At 43.0% G+C, this 20,727-nt stretch overlaps 1 protein-coding gene across 1 annotated transcript; it reads right to left on the reverse strand.

Moving 5' to 3' along the window:
- Positions 1 to 401: 401 nt before the first annotated feature.
- On the reverse strand, positions 402 to 14,290 carry frmpd2 (FERM and PDZ domain containing 2). The gene is made up of 12 exons (XM_034107151.1): positions 14,077 to 14,290; positions 9,830 to 9,951; positions 9,125 to 9,288; positions 7,780 to 7,845; positions 7,507 to 7,686; positions 5,443 to 5,518; positions 4,218 to 4,305; positions 3,892 to 4,039; positions 3,297 to 3,368; positions 1,701 to 1,875; positions 1,407 to 1,539; positions 402 to 588 (listed from the first exon to the last, which is right to left on the reverse strand). The coding sequence occupies exons 2-12, from the start codon at positions 9,948 to 9,950 to the stop codon at positions 402 to 404; spliced, it is 1,410 nt and encodes a 469-aa protein (XP_033963042.1). The 5' UTR covers position 9,951; positions 14,077 to 14,290.
- Between the last annotated feature and the right edge of the window lie 6,437 nt (positions 14,291 to 20,727).

The following is a 20,727-nucleotide window of genomic DNA, read 5'->3' on the forward strand; positions in this document are numbered from 1 at the left end:
GTAGTAGTAGTAGTAGTAGTAGTAGTAGTAGTAGTAGTAGTAGTAGTAGTAGTAGTAGTAGTAGTAGTAGTAGTAGTAGTAGTCGTAGTAGTAGTAGTAGTAGTAGTAGTAGTAGTAGTAGTAGTCGTAGTAGTAGTAGTAGTAGTAGTAGTAGTAGTAGTAGTAGTAGTAGTAGTAATTAAAAATGTTGAGATTTTGAGCAAAAGTCATAATTTTGAGAGAAAATTTCAGAATTTTTAAAGAAAATTTCAGAATCTTTAGAGAAAGGGAGAATTTTGTATATGAAGACTACTTCCATTCTTGAGAGGATCATCAATACATGGATCCTGAGATTGAAGCTCAAGCCGCTGACGAGTGATATCTTTGTAACAATTTTGATTTAGTAATTATGTAAATGTCAGTCAAGTGAACAATGATATGCAGATGTTTAATAATGTGCGGTGCACAACCTCAGGCATGCAGTCTCCACACTCGGTCTGCAGGGCCAGAGCTGCCAGGTACAGAGCCGTTTCCACGTGGCAGGACAGCCTGTCCTCCAAAAGGTCTCTCCTGAGCTGCAGGTAATACTGGTGGCGGGTCTGCTTGTGCCTGACAGAGAAGACGTTAAAGGGTTACCAGGGAAACGTTTGGTAGTGTTAGAAATTAAAATGTTTGGAGAGCATAGTGCACCTTAAACATACATACAGTCAGTTTAAATGCTGTTTTATACTGAAAACCAACCAGTTGTTAAGCTTTTATTCTGAAAATCCTTCATCTCCGGTTAGCATGAGGCTAATATACCATTTACTATAGAGGTGAATTTAGCAGCGATATGATGTTGCACAGCGAAACCTACTGATTTCAACACTACAACTATAGACGTCGAGATATTACTATTGTTGGATAAGGTACAGTTTATTTTAGTACGTTATTGTTTACAGATGTGGGTAGCATGTGACAACATTCGGAACAACCGGAAACCAAACTGCTGTGAAGTATTTCCTGTGTTTTTAGGAGTATTGATTACAGCGTTTAGAATGTGTTAAATGAAAAGTCATGAAAGAGTTAAGGAGGAGAAAAGGCGTGTTTAGATATATATTGAATGTACAATGTCTGTATCCTCTGATATGCGTAACAACGGACATTGAAATGTGGAGAGCCGGCCCGCAGGGAGGAGCCAGCAGAGGATATATCAACAGCGCGACCTGAGGGGTACGGGCTCTTTCTCCGCTAGCGAGAGCCAGAGACACAGCTGTATTTCTGTCGGACAATATCCTGTTTGTGACATTACCACGCTTTTATTAATTAAAGTACCAATTTGAAACAATCTCAGAGACTCCATGTAGTCTCCTTTTTAAGCTTCTCTCCTGGACGCTAGAATAACCAACACAGACAACAGTAGCAACAACAGAAAGAGAAATACTTACAAATGTGAAATGTCCTTCATAAAGAATTTAACTCTAAAGAAAAGGACAAAGGTGGCGGTAGGCACTTTCTTCCAGGTATCTGGAGCAACTTTGGAAATCTTGGTGTCGTTGTCCACAAAGAACAACTCGTTATCTGACCAGAAAGTAGAGAAAGGAACATTCATAAATACGAGTTTCCGTCTTTAATTCAGGTCCACTTTGTTTGGGAATTCTCTGTAAACATGTCCTTAAATGTGTGAAACCTAGTTTTTTTCTCAATAATACTTCCTCGGTAATTTTTCCAAACGTCTTTACCGTCGATATAAGCAAGGCCAAAGTAGAAATGTTCCACCAGGTTGGAGTGAGCCACGATCATGTCGAAGACGTCCCCTCCTCTGGATTTCACCTCGCACTTCACCAGGATGCTCTGACCGTTTGGCATCAGCACACTCAGCTCTCTCTGCGTGGTCAGAGATTTCCCTTTTTTTGACTGCGAAAAGGAGACAAATACTTTTAGGACAGAATTGAATAATGTTTTATTATTAGGGGTGTGACGGTATCCGTATTCGTCCCGTACCGTCACGGTTCGGACGTCACGGTTCGGCACATGCAGTCACACGGCGAATACGCCTTTTTTTTTACGAGTGGGAAAAAAGTAATTCAGGGCAGCATCCACTACACTATTTATACTCCAGGGGGCGGTATTGCGCCTAAAAGCTGTTTGCCAGCCGCCCTTAAACAACAAATGAAGAACAAGAAGAAACACAACAACAAAACGAACAAAAGCTAGTATGGTGAGTTCAGATAACACACAGGAGCTAGAACCCACCTGCTTCTTTTAAATCAGCTGTGGGAACATTTCGGGTTCCCTGTGGACTACAATAACGATGAAGTGCGAGTGGTGGATCGGACGAGGACGGTGTGTGGGCGTTGTTCGATAGCGGTGCGGTATGCTAACGGAACACACGCCAAACATGCTAAATCATATCAGAAGGCATCACCCAGATTTGCCACTCACCGGAGCCCAGTAAAAGACAGCAGCAGTTCAACAGCTGATCCCCGCGGTTTTTAATAAACCAAGAGACATGAGAGCCGAGAGACCAAAATAAATAACGGAAGCTTTTGGCATATGTTTTTCAACGACTTTGCGCTCTGGAAACACTTTCTTATTATTTATGATGTAATATTTTCAAGACATCCTTTTTAGCTTTACAGCTTGATGAAACCGTTTTGTTTGACATCAGCCATTATAGATAATCTGGCCATCTCAGTGTGTATGGTTTGTTTTTAACTGATTAATACAGTTAATTATTCAAAATGTCAGAGTTCTTTATTTTCAAACTGAAACTTGCACTACTGTTCAAAAATAAATAACAACAAACCTGGAATTATGCATTTGGGACTTTTTTTTGCTTTTTTGTTGTTGTACCGAACCGTGACCTCCAAAGCGAGGTACGAACCGAACCGTGACTTCTGTGAACCGTTACACCCCTATTTATTATTAATAAGGAAATGCTTGTTAAGAAAGTTCAAGAGTCTCAACTTGCAAATGTTAGCATCACCGTCCAGAGATTCTGGCTGACCAGGTGTACCATTTTAAAATATTGTAAATATTCCAAACTCTGAAATCAGATTTGGTTTATTTAGCGGTCCATCGCCCAACACTCATTAACTCGTCGGACATTTGGGTATTTCGATCAGGTCAAAGGTCAGTCTCCAATCGCTTTTGGCTGATTTCCAAATTGTTTAATTGGTTGTTGGCCAAAGCCTCCTTTTGGCCGCCCTGTTGAATTAACCCTTAAACTGTAAATTAACCTCTCGATCAACATGCTTGAACGGTCAAAAATAGTCTTTATAACCGACACACCGACGGTATCTCTCACTATTTAAATTCTGTTTGAAAGAACTCACCAAGATGGATCCAGGCAGCTCCAAGACAACCAGCGGCTCATCTAACATCCTGATAAACTCAGGACCCGTTTCCTGCAACGGATAACAATAATACAAATGTTATACTTAAAGGGGACCTATCATACAACATCCTCTTCTTCATGTCTCCTCTACTTCAACATGTGTCCCCTCTTCTTCATGTCTCTTCTACATCAACATGTGTCCCCTCTTCTTCATGTCTCTTCCACATCAACATGTGTCCCCTCTTCTTCATGTCTCTTCCACATCAACATGTGTCCCCTCTTCTTCATGTCTCTTCTACTTCAACATGTGTCCCCTCTTCTTCATGTCTCTTCTACATCAACATGTGTCCCCTCTTCTTCATGTCTCTTCTACATCAACATGTGTCCCCTTTTCTTCATGTCTCTTCTACATCAACATGTGTCCCCTCTTCTTCATGTCTCTTCTACATCAACATGTGTCCCCTCTTCTTCATGTCTCTTCTACATCAACATGTGTCCCCTCTTCTCCATGTCTCTTCTACATCAACATGTGTCCCCTCTTCTCCATGTCTCTTCTACATCAACATGTGTCCCCTCATGATATCCCAGCTCACCTTCAGTTTCTTCTCATTCAGACTCATGGTGGACTGGAACTGTGCGAGGGATATCGAGTTAGCGATTCGATTGCCTTCCATGTACGGACTGCGGCTCAGCTGCTGCCAGCTGCTGAAAGTTTCCATGTGTCGACCTCCAGAAGGAAGCCTGGGGGAAATACGTTTATCATTCTCAGTCTGACGAAAGACTAGATCTGACAATCGTGAAAAGATGGCTCAAACATCCCACTTCTCGTTTCTTTCACTGAGGATTTTGTCCGACCAGCATTTTACTTATGTTCTCATTATCAGCAGCATATCAGACTGAGGTGTGCAGTGCGTCATACCCTGGAGGCTCGCATGGATAAGAGACCCCGGAGAAAGTTCTAGACATTTTCTTCTTCAGCGACCATGTTGAGTTACTAAAAGAGTTTCCTGAAAATAAAAATGTTTACATGAATTTACTAAATGTGCAGCTACAGCAGTTGCTTAGCTAGCGTAAACTAAACACTAGAAGACGTTCATAAATGTCTGGACTAGCTTTGCCCAAGGGGGAAGCAATTAGCACGGCTAGCTGATATATCAGCAACCTGCCATTCCTTATATTCACCACACAAAATCTGACATATGGGGCTGTAGCCGGTTAGCTTAGCGCATGAACTAGAAACAGGGGCTAGCTTTGGTGCTGTCCAAAAGTAAAACGAATCTACCTACGCGCACCTCTAAATCTCACACATTAAGAGTAGGTCAAAGAAAGAACACGTGGGTCAATGGGATTAGGTGCCCGTCTCTATTTCCTGGCTGCGAGCAGAGGCTTTTACGCACGGCCGTTTGTGTTCAGCTCTAACAAAGAAGATACACAGTGTTCATTAATGAGATTTAAAGGTCCTTTCAGTTAGCTTTGGACAGCTTAGCGCGTGCGTTCAGTCTTTGCTCTGTGCTGCGGCTACCAGATGTAACTACTAGCTACCTTTACATATCTTTAACTTGAACATTTGTGGACAGATGATTAAAATGGCATTTATGTGATTATAAATAAGTAGTCAGTTTCTCCCGTTTGGACAGAGCCAAGCCGTCGTCTTGATGCTAAACTAAGGTTCTGGCAGTAGCTTCATCTTTAGCTAGGCTACAACGGACATGCATGCTATCAAATCTTTCATCTTAAGCTTGGCAATGAAATTGAATAAGCATATTAAACTAATTTAATTCAGCTTCCCTTCTCGTCATTCAACAAGCTAAGGTGCGGGACAATGTGTGTGATAGATAAGAAGGAGACAGACTTATGTCGGAAGATGAGTTGTTTGTCAGAGTGTGTTTTTTCGGTGTTGCGTAACAAGCTGCTTTCTGGCTCAGACCAGAAAGCCCGACCATCTGCCCCGTCTGTGATAGGCTGTTCATGCTCGATTTGATTGGTTGAACTCACAGTATAATTTAAAAAGGTATTACATGTACATGGCACCACTTTTGGTTTCTGGTTTCTCAAAGAAGAACACAGTGTACCGAGCAGTGTAGCAAACAGGAAAAATAAACAATTTAATTCAACCTAATCTGAAGAAGGGATCAGTTTCTTACGGTGTAATCTGTCCCTGACGATCTGACTGCGGTCCGTTAGCCTGGATCCATTTTCACCCATCGACACATGGTCAACCTGCAAACACATCACTTTCCAGCTCAAGCCAAACGTTCAAAAAGACGGTGCAATCGGAAAACTCAACAGAAAAAACTATACGGAACTAATTTCCAGCCATAATTTACAAATACCTGAACTTTTGAAAGAACATCATTACATGCATCTGTTTGCAACTTATATATATCAATGTTCCAATATCTATTCTGCACCATTTCTATTATGTTCTATTTTATTGTATCCACTTGCACTATTATCTGTGTTGTTGTTGTTGACATGACAATAAAAGCCTTGAAAACACCATCTACAAACCAATGCATTTAGTTTTGCAAATATGAAATGTATCCAAGGGTGGGACTTTGGTTTGAGAAGTGGGGGGGGACACACAACAGGGGGTCCTCCGCAATGAAACATGTGTTCTCGATTTAATTCCATTTCCTGCCTTTCTACAAATATATTCGGGACTATGGTGTTAACGAGTCCAAGACAAATGTGTAGTGGAATGAGTGCGCACATTTATCTAGTATCCTCTCCATGTGAGCCTGTTTTATTTGTGATGACCTCACATCGTCTAGGGGGGGAGGGGCTTCTAATCTCCGTTAGCTCCGAGCTAGCACCAGATGCTAACAACAACCCCCGTAACTCTCTCTCTCTCTCTCTCTGTCTGTCTCCTCTCTCTCTGTCTGTCTCCTCTCTCTCTCTCGGTCTCTCTGTCTGTCTCTGTCTCTCGGTCTCTCTGTCTCTCTCGGTCTCTCTCTCTGTCTCTCTCTGTCTCTCTCTCTCTCTCTGTCTGTCTCCTCTCTCTCTGTCTGTCTCCTCTCTCTCTCTCGGTCTCTCTGTCTGTCTCTGTCTCTCTCTCTCTGTCTCCCGGTCTCTCTGTCTCTCTCGGTCTCTCTCTCTGTCTCTCTCTGTCTCTCTCTGTCTCTCTCGGTCTCTCTCTCTGTCTCTCTGTCTCTCGGTCTCTGTCTCTCTCTCTGTATCTCTCTCTCACTCTCTCTCTCTGTCTCTCTCTGTCTCTCTCTCTGTCTCTGTCTCTCGGTCTCTCTCTCTGTCTCTCTCTCTGTATCTCTCTCTCACTCTCTCTCTCTCTCTCTGTCTCTCTCTGTCTCTCTCTCTGTCTCTGTCTCTCTCTGTCTCTCTCTGTCTGTCTCTGTCTCTCTGTCTCTCTCTGTCTCTCTCTCTCTCTCTGTCTCTCTCTCGCTCTGTCTCTGTCTATCTGTCTCTCCCTTCCTCCCTCACACAAAATCTGCTCATGCCACGCACACACAGACGCTCCTCCGTGAAGATGACCCCTTGCGTAAAAAATAATAATAAACACATTTGAAAAGTAGGGGGGACAAACGGAATTTTGAAAAGTGGGGGGGACATGTCCCCCCTGTCCCCAGTGGAAATTACGCCCATGAATGTATCTGTCAAACGAACACATTACATTTTTCTAATAAATCATGTGGTTGTTTGATAGTTTTATTTGCAAGACTTAAAGATGGGGTATGTATTTTATTTCAGAAACACGTTTTGTTATATTCCATGGAATGCTCTTAACATCCCGATAGCAATGAATACATGAAATGCTTTGACAATAAATCCATTCAAAAAAGTCATCTGAGGAAGCCGTGGCGCTGTAGAAAGCTCGACCAATCATCTGAGCCGGCTAAAGTAACTGGATGGCCTACCTGCCTGCCAGCCTTCCATCGGGGCACAGACTGATCTCGTGCCCTCATTGGTCATGTGTGCGTTCCTGTGTGTTGGGGGAGGGGCTCTGTGAGGAAGTCTGAAGGAAGGGGCAGATTTTTTTCGGCTGCGTACTTTCAAATTCTAACGCACTCAAGCTGGTTTCTCCAAAATTACATACCCCACCTTTAATGCATCAGTTTGTAGATGGTGTTTTGTATTTTCAAACACACATTTTAGTGAATCATAAGGCATTTGTACAACTTGTTTAGTTTGTTTGTGGAGTTATGGCAGGAAATGAGCTCTGAGCGTCTGAAACCAAACGAACATCCACTCACAGAGTTCCGGTAGACGTCTTCCACCAGCTGCCGGACGAGCCTTTCGGGAGGGGGGAGCATCGCGGCCCGGTGGTGAATCTCGCAGGTGTCTTGCACCGTCACCAGGTCCGTTCTCCTGCCCACCACGTCCTCACACATGCTCAGCAGCAAGCCCTCCAGCTGGGCACTGAGCTGCACCGGCTCGAGGCACACAAGAGACAGCGACATGGATGACGTGCAAGTACTACACATGTATGCAAGGATGAGCAAGGGATGTGAAAGGGAGAAAGGTACCTGGTTTTGAGGTAGATGATAATCAACACACCAATACAGAGTCATCCCCACCGAGTACACAACCATCTGGGGACAAGACATTATTCATCTTTGTGTTTTGATTCAAGGGATTTGGTTACACACAATCTCTGGAAGAGTGAGAGTTGCAATAATTCACATTCTACGGACAGTCTTGGGTACCACTTTCCAATAAGACTAGGATGCTGGCTGAGGAAGAAGACGAAGTAAGCTCAGTAGCCAATATAACACTTAGTAGTACAGATACATGTGGGCTCACTATTTGGCAAGATGACTAAGCCTTATATTGGCTGCCTAGCGTACTTCGTCTTCTTCCTCAGCCAGCATCCTTGGTATCTGTTGCTCACTGAGTTGATTCTCCCCCTCCATCTTGATGTTTCTTGGCATCTCTTTATGACCATTTATTTACGAGTTACTCCCGTTTCTAATCAGGCTGAGCCGCTCAGATCCATGTGGGCTCACTATCTGGCAAGCAGCCGGCCACAGTCGCCCTGTTTATCTCATGTCTCATAAAAGCTTATTAATGATTTATAAAGTGTTCACAACCTGATTAATAAATGACTTACAAACTATCCGTAAACCCTTTATAAGGGTAGTCTTGTTGTGAAGCGGTACCCGATCTTGCACTAACGCACATTCTCAAGATATTGAAGTCACTGTTATTTTGTATATTGATTGTTGTGTTTTTATGTAGGTCTTAATGTGTGCATATGTAAACATGTGTCTTTGATTGTGTGTATGGGCTTTAGGTCAGTGCTACTCAAACCTTTTCATACCAAGGACCACCTGTCCTAACCAATAAAAAAACACTCGCGGACCACCTAACTCCACAAATATCCAAAAACACATCGTTTTTTACAAATCGCCTGAAAATGGTACAAACAAGTGGCAACATGTGTGACGAAGGTGTTGCGCTGGGCTATATCATGCAATCGAAAGTGAAACTTAAGCTTGTTCCATTGCGGAGATATTCCTGCGAGAGTGCGAAAAACCTAAATAAATGTATTTCTTTCAAATGTGAAATGTTACCAATATACTCACGGACCACTAGGGGGCGCTCACGGACCACCAGTGGTCCGCGGACCACACTTTGAGAAGCACTGCTTTAGGTATATACATATTTGCACACATATTTTTATATATATTTGATTTTTATATTCGGGATTGAGGGAAACAGTATCTTGATCTGTCTGTCTGTACACACAAACTGGAAGATTGACAATAAAGTTAACTTTGACTTTGAGTCATGATACATTTCTCTACAAAGCACAGATTTGTCTTGAGATATTCCGAAGCAGACTTCCTCACAACAAGTCAGTTTTCCAACCTTTTCGGCTGCAGTCCTGGTGGAGGCATTGTGACCCGGCTGGACCTCTGGAGCGATGAAGGAGGCCACGTCTTCATAGCGTGCACAGCTCTTAAAGGCAATACTCCCATTGGCTGACAGCAGCACCGAGCCGGGGGTCAGCACGCTGAACATGTTGCCTGAACCTAAAGAGAAGGCAACACTCAAACTAATGCCATGTACCAACTCAAAGAGGTTCTTTTGGGTACTGTTGGGAAAATACTGAATATCAGAGCACATGATAACAAAGGGATCCCAACTGTAGCTGTGTGCATAACAGGATGTGTGATTAGAAGAGCATCAGGACACACTGTTCTAGGCATGCTATGTGACAACGATTAACATGATGATTCAGCCTCTGGAGATAGACATATGACAAGCATGATAATTTCTGACGTGCGTCTCAGCTAATCTGAACTAAGCATAGAATACGGCTTTGAACTGGTACCCGTGACTGTGTAACTCCCTCTCTTGGATATCAGCATGTGAAGGACGCTGTGCAGGAAATACCAAATGCTCTGTATGTGACGACTACTTCCTTTCTTGCAAGGATAATAAATGCATGGATCCTGATAACTGAAGCTCAAGCCGGGGACTGTCTGTTTGGATGCTCTTAAATGTTGGTTTGTCAAAAGTCCTGCGCCCTGATACGAGGGGGAATCGGGAGGAAAGGGCACGAGTGGTTACCTTTTTTAGAAATGTCCAGTAAGGCCTCAGTCGTGGCAAGCAGCAGACACCAGACCTCGCCCTCATCCAGTGGCGATCCCCGGGCCTCCAACACTTCTGCCAGGGTCACAAATGTACCCATTCTGCTGGGAAACATACAACACACCGGAGAGTGGATTGCGATGCTTTTGTTTCCACTTTGCTGCACACATAAGACAAAGAAATGAGCACCTGAAAAGTGTGAATTGCATCCCTTACTGTGCTGCCGGATAATATCATATGTGGTACTGCTTTGGTCATTTGCACTTAAAGGTGGGGTAGGTAAGTTTGAGAAACCGGCTCGAGATCGCTAGAATTTGAAAATACACAACCGGAGAAAATCTGCCACTTCCTCACAGAGCCCCTCCTCCAACACACACGAACGCGCACATGACCAATGAGGGCACGAGATCAGTGTGTGCCCCGATGGAAGGCTGACAGGCAGGTAGGCCATCCAGTCGATTGGTTGTACTTTTTACAGTATTACGGCTTCTACAGATGACTTTTCTTTATGGATTTGTTGTCAACGCACTTCAGATATTCATTGCTATCAGGATGTTCAGAGCATTCCATGGAATATAACAAAAAGTGTATCTCGAGCCGGTTTCTGAAACTTACCTACCCCACCTTTAAGGAGCCTACAACAACTGTTGTGCAATGAAATATTGGGCTACTAGTCATCTCGAACTGTCAGTTTGTCGACCTCCCCGTGATGGAAGCGGTTACGGTTGCCAGGCAAAGGCATGGCCATGCTCTGCTCAAACTCATTTATTTTGGGATGCAGTGACGGGATGCAATCATGGTTCTGTCAAGAAAAATAAATGGATACGGCTTCCCTACACAGCATTTTGACATGTTAAAAGGAGAAACATAAGAAACACGCACACATGAGAAAAATGTTTTCATTTTTTCCTCTACAAAAAAGAGCAATAGCAACCATCTACAAAACTTAGGACGACACCGAAATCAATTACCGATTGCTTTGCAGACTCATCAAATCAATTCACGATGTCACAATCATTCTTTGTGATTTTGCTAGTGAGTATTTTTTCTATAATACTGAAGTAGCACTGTCACCTGGATCTTGAATCTTGTGGGGAGTGTCAGTTCTAAATAAGCAGGATTTCTCCTCGCATCGCACCATTAAGTAAGTTCGCTTACAGAGGTCAGAGGTCAGAGGTTTAGACGGACGAGCTTAGGGTTTAGCGGCATTAGATCTAATTGGAAACACATCAAATACTTTGGATAATTGCTTTCCCCACCAGTTTAAACAGGGTGTCCGCGGGGTCTTAAAAAGTATTAAAAAGGTATTACATTCGACTTCAGGATTCCTGCATATACCCAGTTAGAGCCATCTCTACTAACCACAATTATTTTCACATTCAAACAGAACTTTTGAACCGACGAATTACTATAAGATCCGAAGAAGCTGCAGTCTTCGTTTTAAAAGGTTGTGGGAAAGTATTTGTACATTATATGCCTTTTTATTGGTGTGTGTAAGATGGTGGACACAATGTTTTTTGGAGGCAACCAGTTACAAACATATTGGTCCTCAAAGAAACTATTGCCTCATCAAGCCTTTGAGGTTGTGGTATGTATTTGCTTGCTAGCCGTAGCACTGACATGAGTTTCTGGCTACAATGAATAACCAGATTAACTTCACCCTCTGACATTCAGCATGGTCCTCTGTAATCTGAGTTTTCACTAATCGTTTTGAATCAGATCAATGAACGGATGTTTCCTCCAGGAAGCGTCTTATTATAATCATCTCGTTACCTCTGACAAGGAGGTTGTGTTTTCCGACCTGGCTTGGTTGTCTGTCGGGCAGCAGGACTACATGCTAACGTGGCCTGGTGGGTTTTTTCAGCTAGCAACACATGAAGGACCTTTCAAGCCTGGACCACATGTAAAACAACTGTGACGTCAAAGATTGGTTTCTGGACTACACTTTTTTTAGCCTCAAATGTTGAGTTTTTATTTTTGTGGAATCGGAAGAGACAGGAGAGAAAGAATATACTGGTTTAGGGGACCAGAAAGGTTACGATACCATTGTATGAACTTAAATCACTTTAAAAGTTCCAAGGCAAGTTTATTTATATAGCACTTTTCAACGCAAGGCAATTCAAAGTGCTTTACAAAAAATGAAAGACATTAAGCCAGGGGTGTCAAACTCAATTTCAACTCGGGCCACATTAGCATCATGGTTGCACTCAAAGGGCCAGTTGTATATATAAGACTATATAAGAATAAATATATAAATATTCAATATATATAAAATAATGTATTATATTACATTATTGCCTCTGTATTGGTTTATTATCGGATAGGGTAATAACTTCATAATTAACTACGTCGGAAAGCAGAAGTCTAGGGCAAACAATTGCAAGTCTCTTCAGTGCGCATGTCACAAAATGATTTAAAAAGAAAAGCCACATTCTGGAAAAACTAAAATAAATAAGTGAAATCTTGAAAAAAAAAAAGGTATCATCACAAAAGTCAAATTCCGAGAAAAAAGTCTAATTTGAGATGCATTGTGGGACATGTAGTTTATGGGCAATGTGCTTCTGTAAAGCGGCATGTAACCGTATAATAAACATATTCTATTCTTTGCAAGCTCTTGTGGGGCCACAGAAAATGAAGTTGCGGGCCGGATTTGGCCCCCGGGCCTTGAGTTTGACACCCCTGCATTAAGCATTAAAAAAGAAAAGCTAATAAAATAAACATTAAAAGGAAAAATACATGGATAAAAGTTACAGTGCAGTCTAAAATATGAATATTTCAATTAAACATTAAAAGAAAAAGTACATGGATAAAAGTTACAGTGCAGTTTAAGATATGAATAGTTCAATTAAAAGCAGCGACAAAAAGAAAAGTCTTCAGCCGGAAACACGGAACCAGACGGGGACAGACTGAAGCATCCCCTGCTTTATCGTGAGCAACATGTTCCAAATTAACATCCCGATGTTCGACAACTTGAGACTAGCATTAGAGAACCATGCACTCGTGTTTACCATGTTGCATGAGGTAACAAGTCAAGTTAGATATCGGGTAATTTTCTTGCAGACTTCTGTCAGTGGACTTAGTTTGGCAACACGTACAGTTGCCTCCTGCTGGCCATTTGAAATATTCCACGTTTAAGGCCAGAACCAGAGATTGCCCCCTGCTCAGAAACAGCTACCAAATTGTTGTTTAAATGTTTTGAACGACAACAAAATAGTTCCTTTAAGCGTCGTTGGTTCCGCATTAAGACGTAAAGCTCATACACACACAGAAGTAACAACAGTGACATCCAAAACCGGGAAATGGGACCATCCAAGGACAAGGTCTTCGGTTCCTTCTCATTTTGGAGGATAAGATAAGGAAAGCAAGAAGGAAGGCTTACTCATCTCCACCTTGATGACTTAACGACTTCCTCTTGCTTTAATTGAATTGAGAATACAGCATTTGTGCTGATTAGCCACCCTATGAGTCTATCTGACTCCCTGACCTATGACACAAGAACCAAATTAAAACAAAGACAGACACAGGCATGTCTGGTTACATTGCAGTTTGCCAAGTCTGGTAATCAGGTTACGTCTTCATTTGATTCACCCAACACAGCATGGGGTCAAGTGTTGCCAAAACAATTAGCAAAGGCTAGCAGTCCTTTTGAGTTGACCAAGGTAGCTTCTCTTAAAGCATACATAAGTCATGACAGTGACAGCATGCAGAGTACCAGGACCCTGGAAGTGAAGCAGCTAAATCAAATTAACTCACGATGTATATTTGATTTATGCTTTTGCTGCTATGGCAGGTCAAAATGTCGTGTGTGAGAAATTACCATTATTCTATTTTTTAAATCACATAGAATATAATTAGTGGCGAGAGAAATGCAAGTACAGTAGTTATCAAGTTTTACAGTTAATTTGGCAATAATTATGCCAAATAAACACGTATAATTTACACTACTTTTTTGTCGTCTTGAACAAATATACGCGTTACTTTGTGTTGTTTGTTTCCTTGATTTTTCCGGAGATATCTGCCCTACTTTTCAGCTTCTATCTTGTGTGAAACGTTAAAAGGAGGGTTAGGCTTGTTCTTATTGTAGTTTCTTACATCCCAGATTGAAATTGTGTTATTATAGCTACTGAATAAGCACCTTATACCCCCTTAAAATGTGAATGCCTACGGTCCAGGTATTTTATTGAGAAACAGACATTATATTGGTTTAAAGACATAACGCGGCCTACCTTATTTCATCCGGTATCTGAGGAGGTTCTTCTTAAATTCCTTCAGACATCCGCCACTTTAATCCGTCTTCCTCCGATACATCCCCCGCTGCCATTCCACCACATCGCGTCTCTCCTCGTGCCACTGTCAGTCATTCCGGCTGGTAAAACACGCAGTCATTTTCCTTTATTGACAGTTTAATAGTCTCCGCACAAAGGACACATCAGTTCTCTTACATCGTTTCCTCACAACTAATGACGTGACGTATGTTCCTGCGATTCTGTTCATTTTCAACTATTTTTAGACGTGGGGACGTAAGAGCATAATTGGATTTGCGGGGCGGGCTAACGGCAGATGGGGCAGCAAAGCACCGAGCCACTGCAGGCGGCACGGTGTTAATCTGAGGCCCCAACCACAAGTGATTATCCCACTTTCCTTTAGGACCCATAGGTTAGGTTGATTGGCCACTACAAATGGCTTGGGAGATACCCACATGTCCCGGCTGATATCCTTCCATGACACAGTGCTTGAAAATGTTACTTAAAGTGAGAAAAAAGGGATTTATATAAAAACTCAATTTAAATAATTGACCTATATGTTCATTTGAAGGTTGGTTCTGCTCTTTTCTGTCTTGTGCGCAAACTATGGGATTATTTGCAGTTTAATCATGTTTTTGTCCATCACTTTATCGCCGGCTACATTTAGAGGGCTTGTAACTTAGTCTGGATTTACGCCTGACCGTTTCAGCCCACGCAATAATTAACACACCAACATGCAGGAGACATGTCAAGGAGATACCTGAATGTGCCTGTAGGCTTTCATATGAGTCAGATTGACACAACATAGGTTTAACTTTTGAATATGTACGTATAGTTTAGGATGTTGTGCATCCCTGGGAACAATCACTTCGGATCTTAAATAAACTGTTTGAGAAATATAGCTTTAGAAAAAAAAGTGCGGGGTAAGTTGTGCCATTAGAGACAATACACTGGGGTACATTGTGCCATTGATAATTGAAGTAAAACAGATCATTTTAATATCACAAACAATAATGCTATATAAAAGCAAGACAAATTCAATACAAAATAATTTATTTAAAGGTGGGGTAGGTACGTTTCAGAAACCGGCTCGAGATACACTTTTTGTTATATTCCATGGAATGCTCTTAACGTCCCGATAGCAATGAATATCTGAAGTGCTTTGACAACAAATCCATTAAAAAATATCATCTGTAGAAACCGTATTGGATGGCCTACCTGCCTGTCAGCCTTCCATCGGGGCACACACTTATCTCGTGCCCTCATTGGTCATGTGCGCGTTCGTGTGTGTTGGGGGAGGGGCTCTGTGAGGAAGTGGCAGATTTTCTCCGGTTGTGTATTTTCAAATTCTAGCGATCTCGAGCCGGTTTCTCAAACTTACCCCACCTTTAATGTTTATTTAAAGTGTTAACAACATCAAAGGCCACTTTTCTATAACAAGGCCGATGCACACCTAACATCCTACTTGTCCAATGCTGCAGGTGTAACATCCCGTCGTGTCTGCTAAATTGTTCACGTCATGTTAATCAGGTTCATGTTATTGTTTCACGTTCAGTTCATAGCCCAGGTGAGATTTATGTTTAGTCTTTTTGTTCACCTGTCTAGTCCTGTCATTGCACTTCCTGTTTTATTTTGTACTTATCTCTGCTCTCATTTCAGGTCCCCTTACTTCCTCCCTTTCTGTGTTTTCCCGCCATCGTCAGCGTCTGCCCCGCCCCTGATTGTCTCCACCTGTCCCCCTTACCTCATGGATAAATAGTCCTGTCTCCCTTCGTCCTGTGACAGTTCGTCTTGTGCCATTTAGAGAGCCAGCTTGTCTCGCCAAGAGATTATTGTATTTTCTGACCATAGTCAAGTTTATTTAGTTTGTAATTTGCGTATACGTTTTGCCTCTTCGGAGGGATTTTGTGTTTGAACTTTAAGTAAAGACTACTTTGAACAAACTTTCTTTTGAGTCGTGCGTTTGAGTCCAAGTGTCTGTAAGGTTCCTAACAGCAGGGAAATATGACTTCTGCTCCCTTCTGGCTGCACCACCACGTGTGTGTGGTGTGGGTAGTTTCTTGAGCACATCACCTCGAGGGATGACTCCTTCATCATTCTCGAAATGTGAAGCTTTCCATCAACACACCTCTTACAACTTTGCTTCAAAAACTTGGCACTGATCTCGTCACCTTCAACATTCTCCACCAATCCACCATATTCACTTCACAATGACAACGTCACCAGCAGACAGATCCTTGTCACCATCATCTTCATCACTCTGAACTCTCATAATGAGTGGCACCGCTAAGTGGAATCGGAAAGTCACTCTCTTCTGAGCTACTGGAGAGCACTTTCTTTTTGGGCTTGGTTGGTGTTGACCCTTTCAGAGCCTTTCTTATTTCCACTCCTTTTCTTCTTCTCAGTTCCTTTTCTCTGCCGTGCGTCTTCTCCCTCCAGGCCGTCTTCTGCCTCATCATCGGTGGTGGAGCTTTCCCCTGAGCTCCTGTACACAGCTGTTTTCTTCTTGGTTTTGGTTTGCAGCTTTCAGAGCCCTTTTCTGCTCTCTTTCATTCTTTTCCTGTTCAGCCTTTTTATCTTCTTTTCTTTGTGAGCCTTCTCCAACTCCGTCTTCTCAGGCGTGTCGGTCACCATTCTTGTTTTCACTTTCTTTCTTACAATTTTTTTTTTCTTTCTGTGGCTTTTGGCAAGGGAAGAATGACTTCTGGAGACACATAACCCAAGTGAGATTTGTCACTTGATAAGTGCTCGGGATTTGTCAGAGCGGCGGGTGGCTCCCCTGGGTCTGGATCTGCTTCAAGGAAAGGAAAGGAACTTTATTGTCAATGAACACAGGGAACAACAAGATGACGTGGTCAGGTGGAGGGTAAGCCTGGGCCACTATGCACACCGCCACTATTGGCCTACCAGACTTTGTTTTTAAATACCTGTGACATGTGTTGGAGGCAGGTGAGCAGCTGCACTGGTGGAGGGCTCTTCTCCAGGCAGGTCAGCAGTGGCACTGGGTTCATCTTCTGGATTTGCCCTGTCTGTCACCATTGATGGTGCAATAGGCGCGTTCACACTGCGGTACTTTTCCCACAAAGGTTCATGCGAACTTAGTTCATGATCGCGTTCACACCAAAAAGAGCCGGTACTAAAAGTAGTTCATGCGAACCTTTTTACCCGCTCGAAAGTCCCTGCTAGAGAGCAGGGACTTTCGAGCGGCTCTTTTTTGAGAAAAGAGCTATATGTCTGATTGGCTGGGCGGATTGCAAACCACGCCCCGTAAAACTCCCACAAAGTTTTGTGAAGCCGCCATTTTATTATCCTCGCATTAGCATTATTAGCATTAGCATTATTAGCATTAGCATTATTAGCATTAGCATTATTAGCATTAGCCCAGCGCAGAAACGCAGAGAGACTAACTTATGGCAACACAAAATAAAACATGGGAGCGGTGGAGATGAGGAGGTGTCGGCGTTCTGGCGATTTACTCGGAAGCCTTCCCCAACTCCGGGGACTCCGGGCGGCAGTATACGCCGTGAAGTGGTTTGCGGCCTGCCAGTAAACCCAAAGCAGAAGAAGAAGAAGTGACGTCAGCGGCTTCATTTGCCTAATCCTCCCTCAGGGAACTTATTCCGGTGTGAACGCGATCTGTACACTAAGTTGGCATGAACCTTTGTGGGAAAAGTACCGCGGTGTGAACGCGCCTATTGTCTTCTTCCGGGAAGATGTCCCTGTTGAAAGGCTATATGCCCGTTGCTCTGAAACCCGAGGTTATGTGTGTTGGTGACATTGCAGAGAGGAACGCTTGCTTCACAAGTTCCGAGACCTCACAGATCGATACGGTTCGCCCAGGATGGGATCGCATCCACCCACCCGTCGCTCGGTTATAGTAGGTTGTGAGTGGTCCATAGACCGTTTTGTCTGATGGTTGCAAGCGGTGGGAGGCGTCTTCATCCAGACTTTGTACAATGACCAATGGAGCCTGCTGGTGATCCGTTGAGGAGGCTGTCCTCGAAGCGGACACGCGGGGAAAGGAACATGGGTGGGACTGCATTACTGAACCCACTTGTTTCTTCCCTTTCTCTGTGACACCCTGCTTGGGCGTCTGCACTGTCGTCACACCAGTTTCATCCCTGTTGTACATCATGTGTGGAGGGAATAAAAGGTAGTGCTGATGATCAGAGACGTTTAAAGCAGTTTTAACATACCTGGATGTGGTTGTGTGTAAATGTCAACTCTGCTGCCGAGGACAGAAGACCCTCGAGAGATGCTGTGCCCTCTCGCCAGGCTGCCAGGCTACCTAGTCAGGGTGTGTGTGTGTGTGTGTGTGTGTGTGTGTGTGTGTGTGTGTGTGTGTGTGTGTGTGTGTGTGTGTGTGTGTGTGTGTGTGTGAGAAAGAGAGAGGGGGGGGGCTCGGAGTGTTCATGTGATCATATCAGCATGTCAAAGCCAGATGATTATTAAGTTACCGGTCCATCACTTTAGAAAGGTTATCAAAGAACTCCCCCACGTTGTGCTTATTAAAGGCAGTAGCTCTTCCAAGAGAGGTTGCTTCAGGAACGTGGCATGCCAAATGATAGCGTGCTTTACATTACATTGCATTTAGCTGACGCTTTTATCCAAAGCGACTTACAATAAGTGCATTCGACCAGGAAGACACAACCTTGAGGAAAACAGAATCATAAAGTACATCAGGTTTCATAGAGCCAAACATTTCAAGTGCTGCTCAACTGGCTTTAGAGCCAGTCCTTTATTAGTATATAAGTGCTTCGTTAATAGTTCTATCGCTCGAAGTGGAGTCGAAAGAGATGAGTTTTCAGTCTGCGCCAGAAGGTGTGTAAGCTTTCTGCTGTCCTGATGTCAATGGGAGCTCATTCCACCATCTTGGAGCCAGGACAGCAAACCCACGTGTTTCTGCTGATGGGAACTTGGGTCCCCTTCGCAGCGAGGGTGCAGCGAGCCGTTTGGCTGATGCAGAGCGGAGTGCACGTGCTGGGGTGTACGGTTCAACCATGTCCTGGATGTAGGAAGGGCCAGATCCATTCGCAGCATGGTACGCAAGCACCAGTGTCTTGAAGTGGATTCTAGCAGTTACCGGAAGCCAGTGGAGGGAGCGGAGGAGCGGCGTGGTGTGGGAACATGTAGGAAGGTTGAAGACCAGACGAGCCGCTGCATTCTGGATGAGCTGCAGAGGTCGGATGGCACATGCAGGTCGACCAGCCAGGAGGGAGTTGCAGTAGCCTAGGCGTGAGCTGACGAGAGCCTGGACCAGAACCTGGGTCGCTTTCTGGGTCAGCTGGGGACGTATCCTCCTGATGTTGAAGGCGTTGAACCAATCAGGTCCTAGAAAAGTTTATCAGCACATTGCAGTTTACATTCAGATAAGTTGAAGCTATCCGCTCCAAATAACTATCCAATAGCCTATACTTGATCTAACCTGCTTTTTCGTCTCTGGTCCAGCTGGCAGGCATGTCAATGCTATTTCTTTGTGCGAACTCAAAAGCCAGTTCACGGCATTTCACGACACCTATGCCATGAAACATTGCTGCTAGTCTTAATATGGTCAGCCAGCTCTTTCTCCATGTTCTCATTGAAGACTCGTTTGGCGACTGCTGTTCTTTCATAGCCTGGCTTTGTTACTTCTCCTATTTTTTTCTTATCCATATATCTTTTTATGGTCATCCTGCAGATCTTCATCTCCTTTCCAACCTGACGTATGGTCTTCCCCTGTTGCACCTCTTTCACTGCTCTTTCCAACTCCTCAAGAGGAGTGGAAACCCTGTCTGTCTTCCTTTTGTATTTGCGTGGCATGATGGATTTTGGTCTAAAATTAAGAATGTCACATAGTTTTAGTGATCAAATGTAAGAATACAATGTACAATAACAATAAAATACAATTAAGTAATATATAGTAAATAATCATAAGCCCACCATTTTGAAAATAATGCATCCCCCAGCTGTTTTGAGCTAGCATCATGCTAACTGTATAGACTCATGGTGTAGCTTACTAAAGCACTAACACACGTGTGAACTGTTTTCAAAGCTGTCTAAATTGTTCAAACACAGCAATCCAATCAAAAAACCTTGATCATATACATTTTACTTTGGAGGGCAAACAATTGTTTTTTGAACTTAAATGTGCTTACCTCTCAAGCCATGTGTCTCCCTTCTTTGCAGGATGATTGAAATGGATGCCTCTTCAAAAATATAATATCAAATATATAAATATAAACCCTCTCTCACTGTACAATCCAGTTTAATATATTTTAATACTAATAAATCACCATATTGCACAGTTAAAGAGGGTTTTAGCTGCTGATAGTGGACTAAATCCCGTGCATTTATGTGTTAAATATGTGAGTATTTGGTTGTTTTTTTGTATACAATATCTAAATGTAAAAATAAAGTTAAGTAAAGTTTTCGGTGTCATTTCAAAACATTGCAAAACCGTCGCTACCGGTTTCTGATAGTGGACTAAATCCCGTGTAATCATGTATTAAATATGTGTGTATTTGGTTGTTAATTTTGTAAATACAATGTATATGTATAAAGACAGTTAAAAAGTAAAATAGTTGTTATGCTTTCGGTGTCACTTCAAAACGTTGCAAAACCGTCGCTTCCGGTTTTCCCGGGAACGCGCAGTGT

Source organism: Pseudochaenichthys georgianus, chromosome 19, assembly GCF_902827115.2.
Source record: "Pseudochaenichthys georgianus chromosome 19, fPseGeo1.2, whole genome shotgun sequence".
In the NCBI taxonomy this organism is placed as follows: domain Eukaryota; kingdom Metazoa; phylum Chordata; class Actinopteri; order Perciformes; family Channichthyidae; genus Pseudochaenichthys; species Pseudochaenichthys georgianus.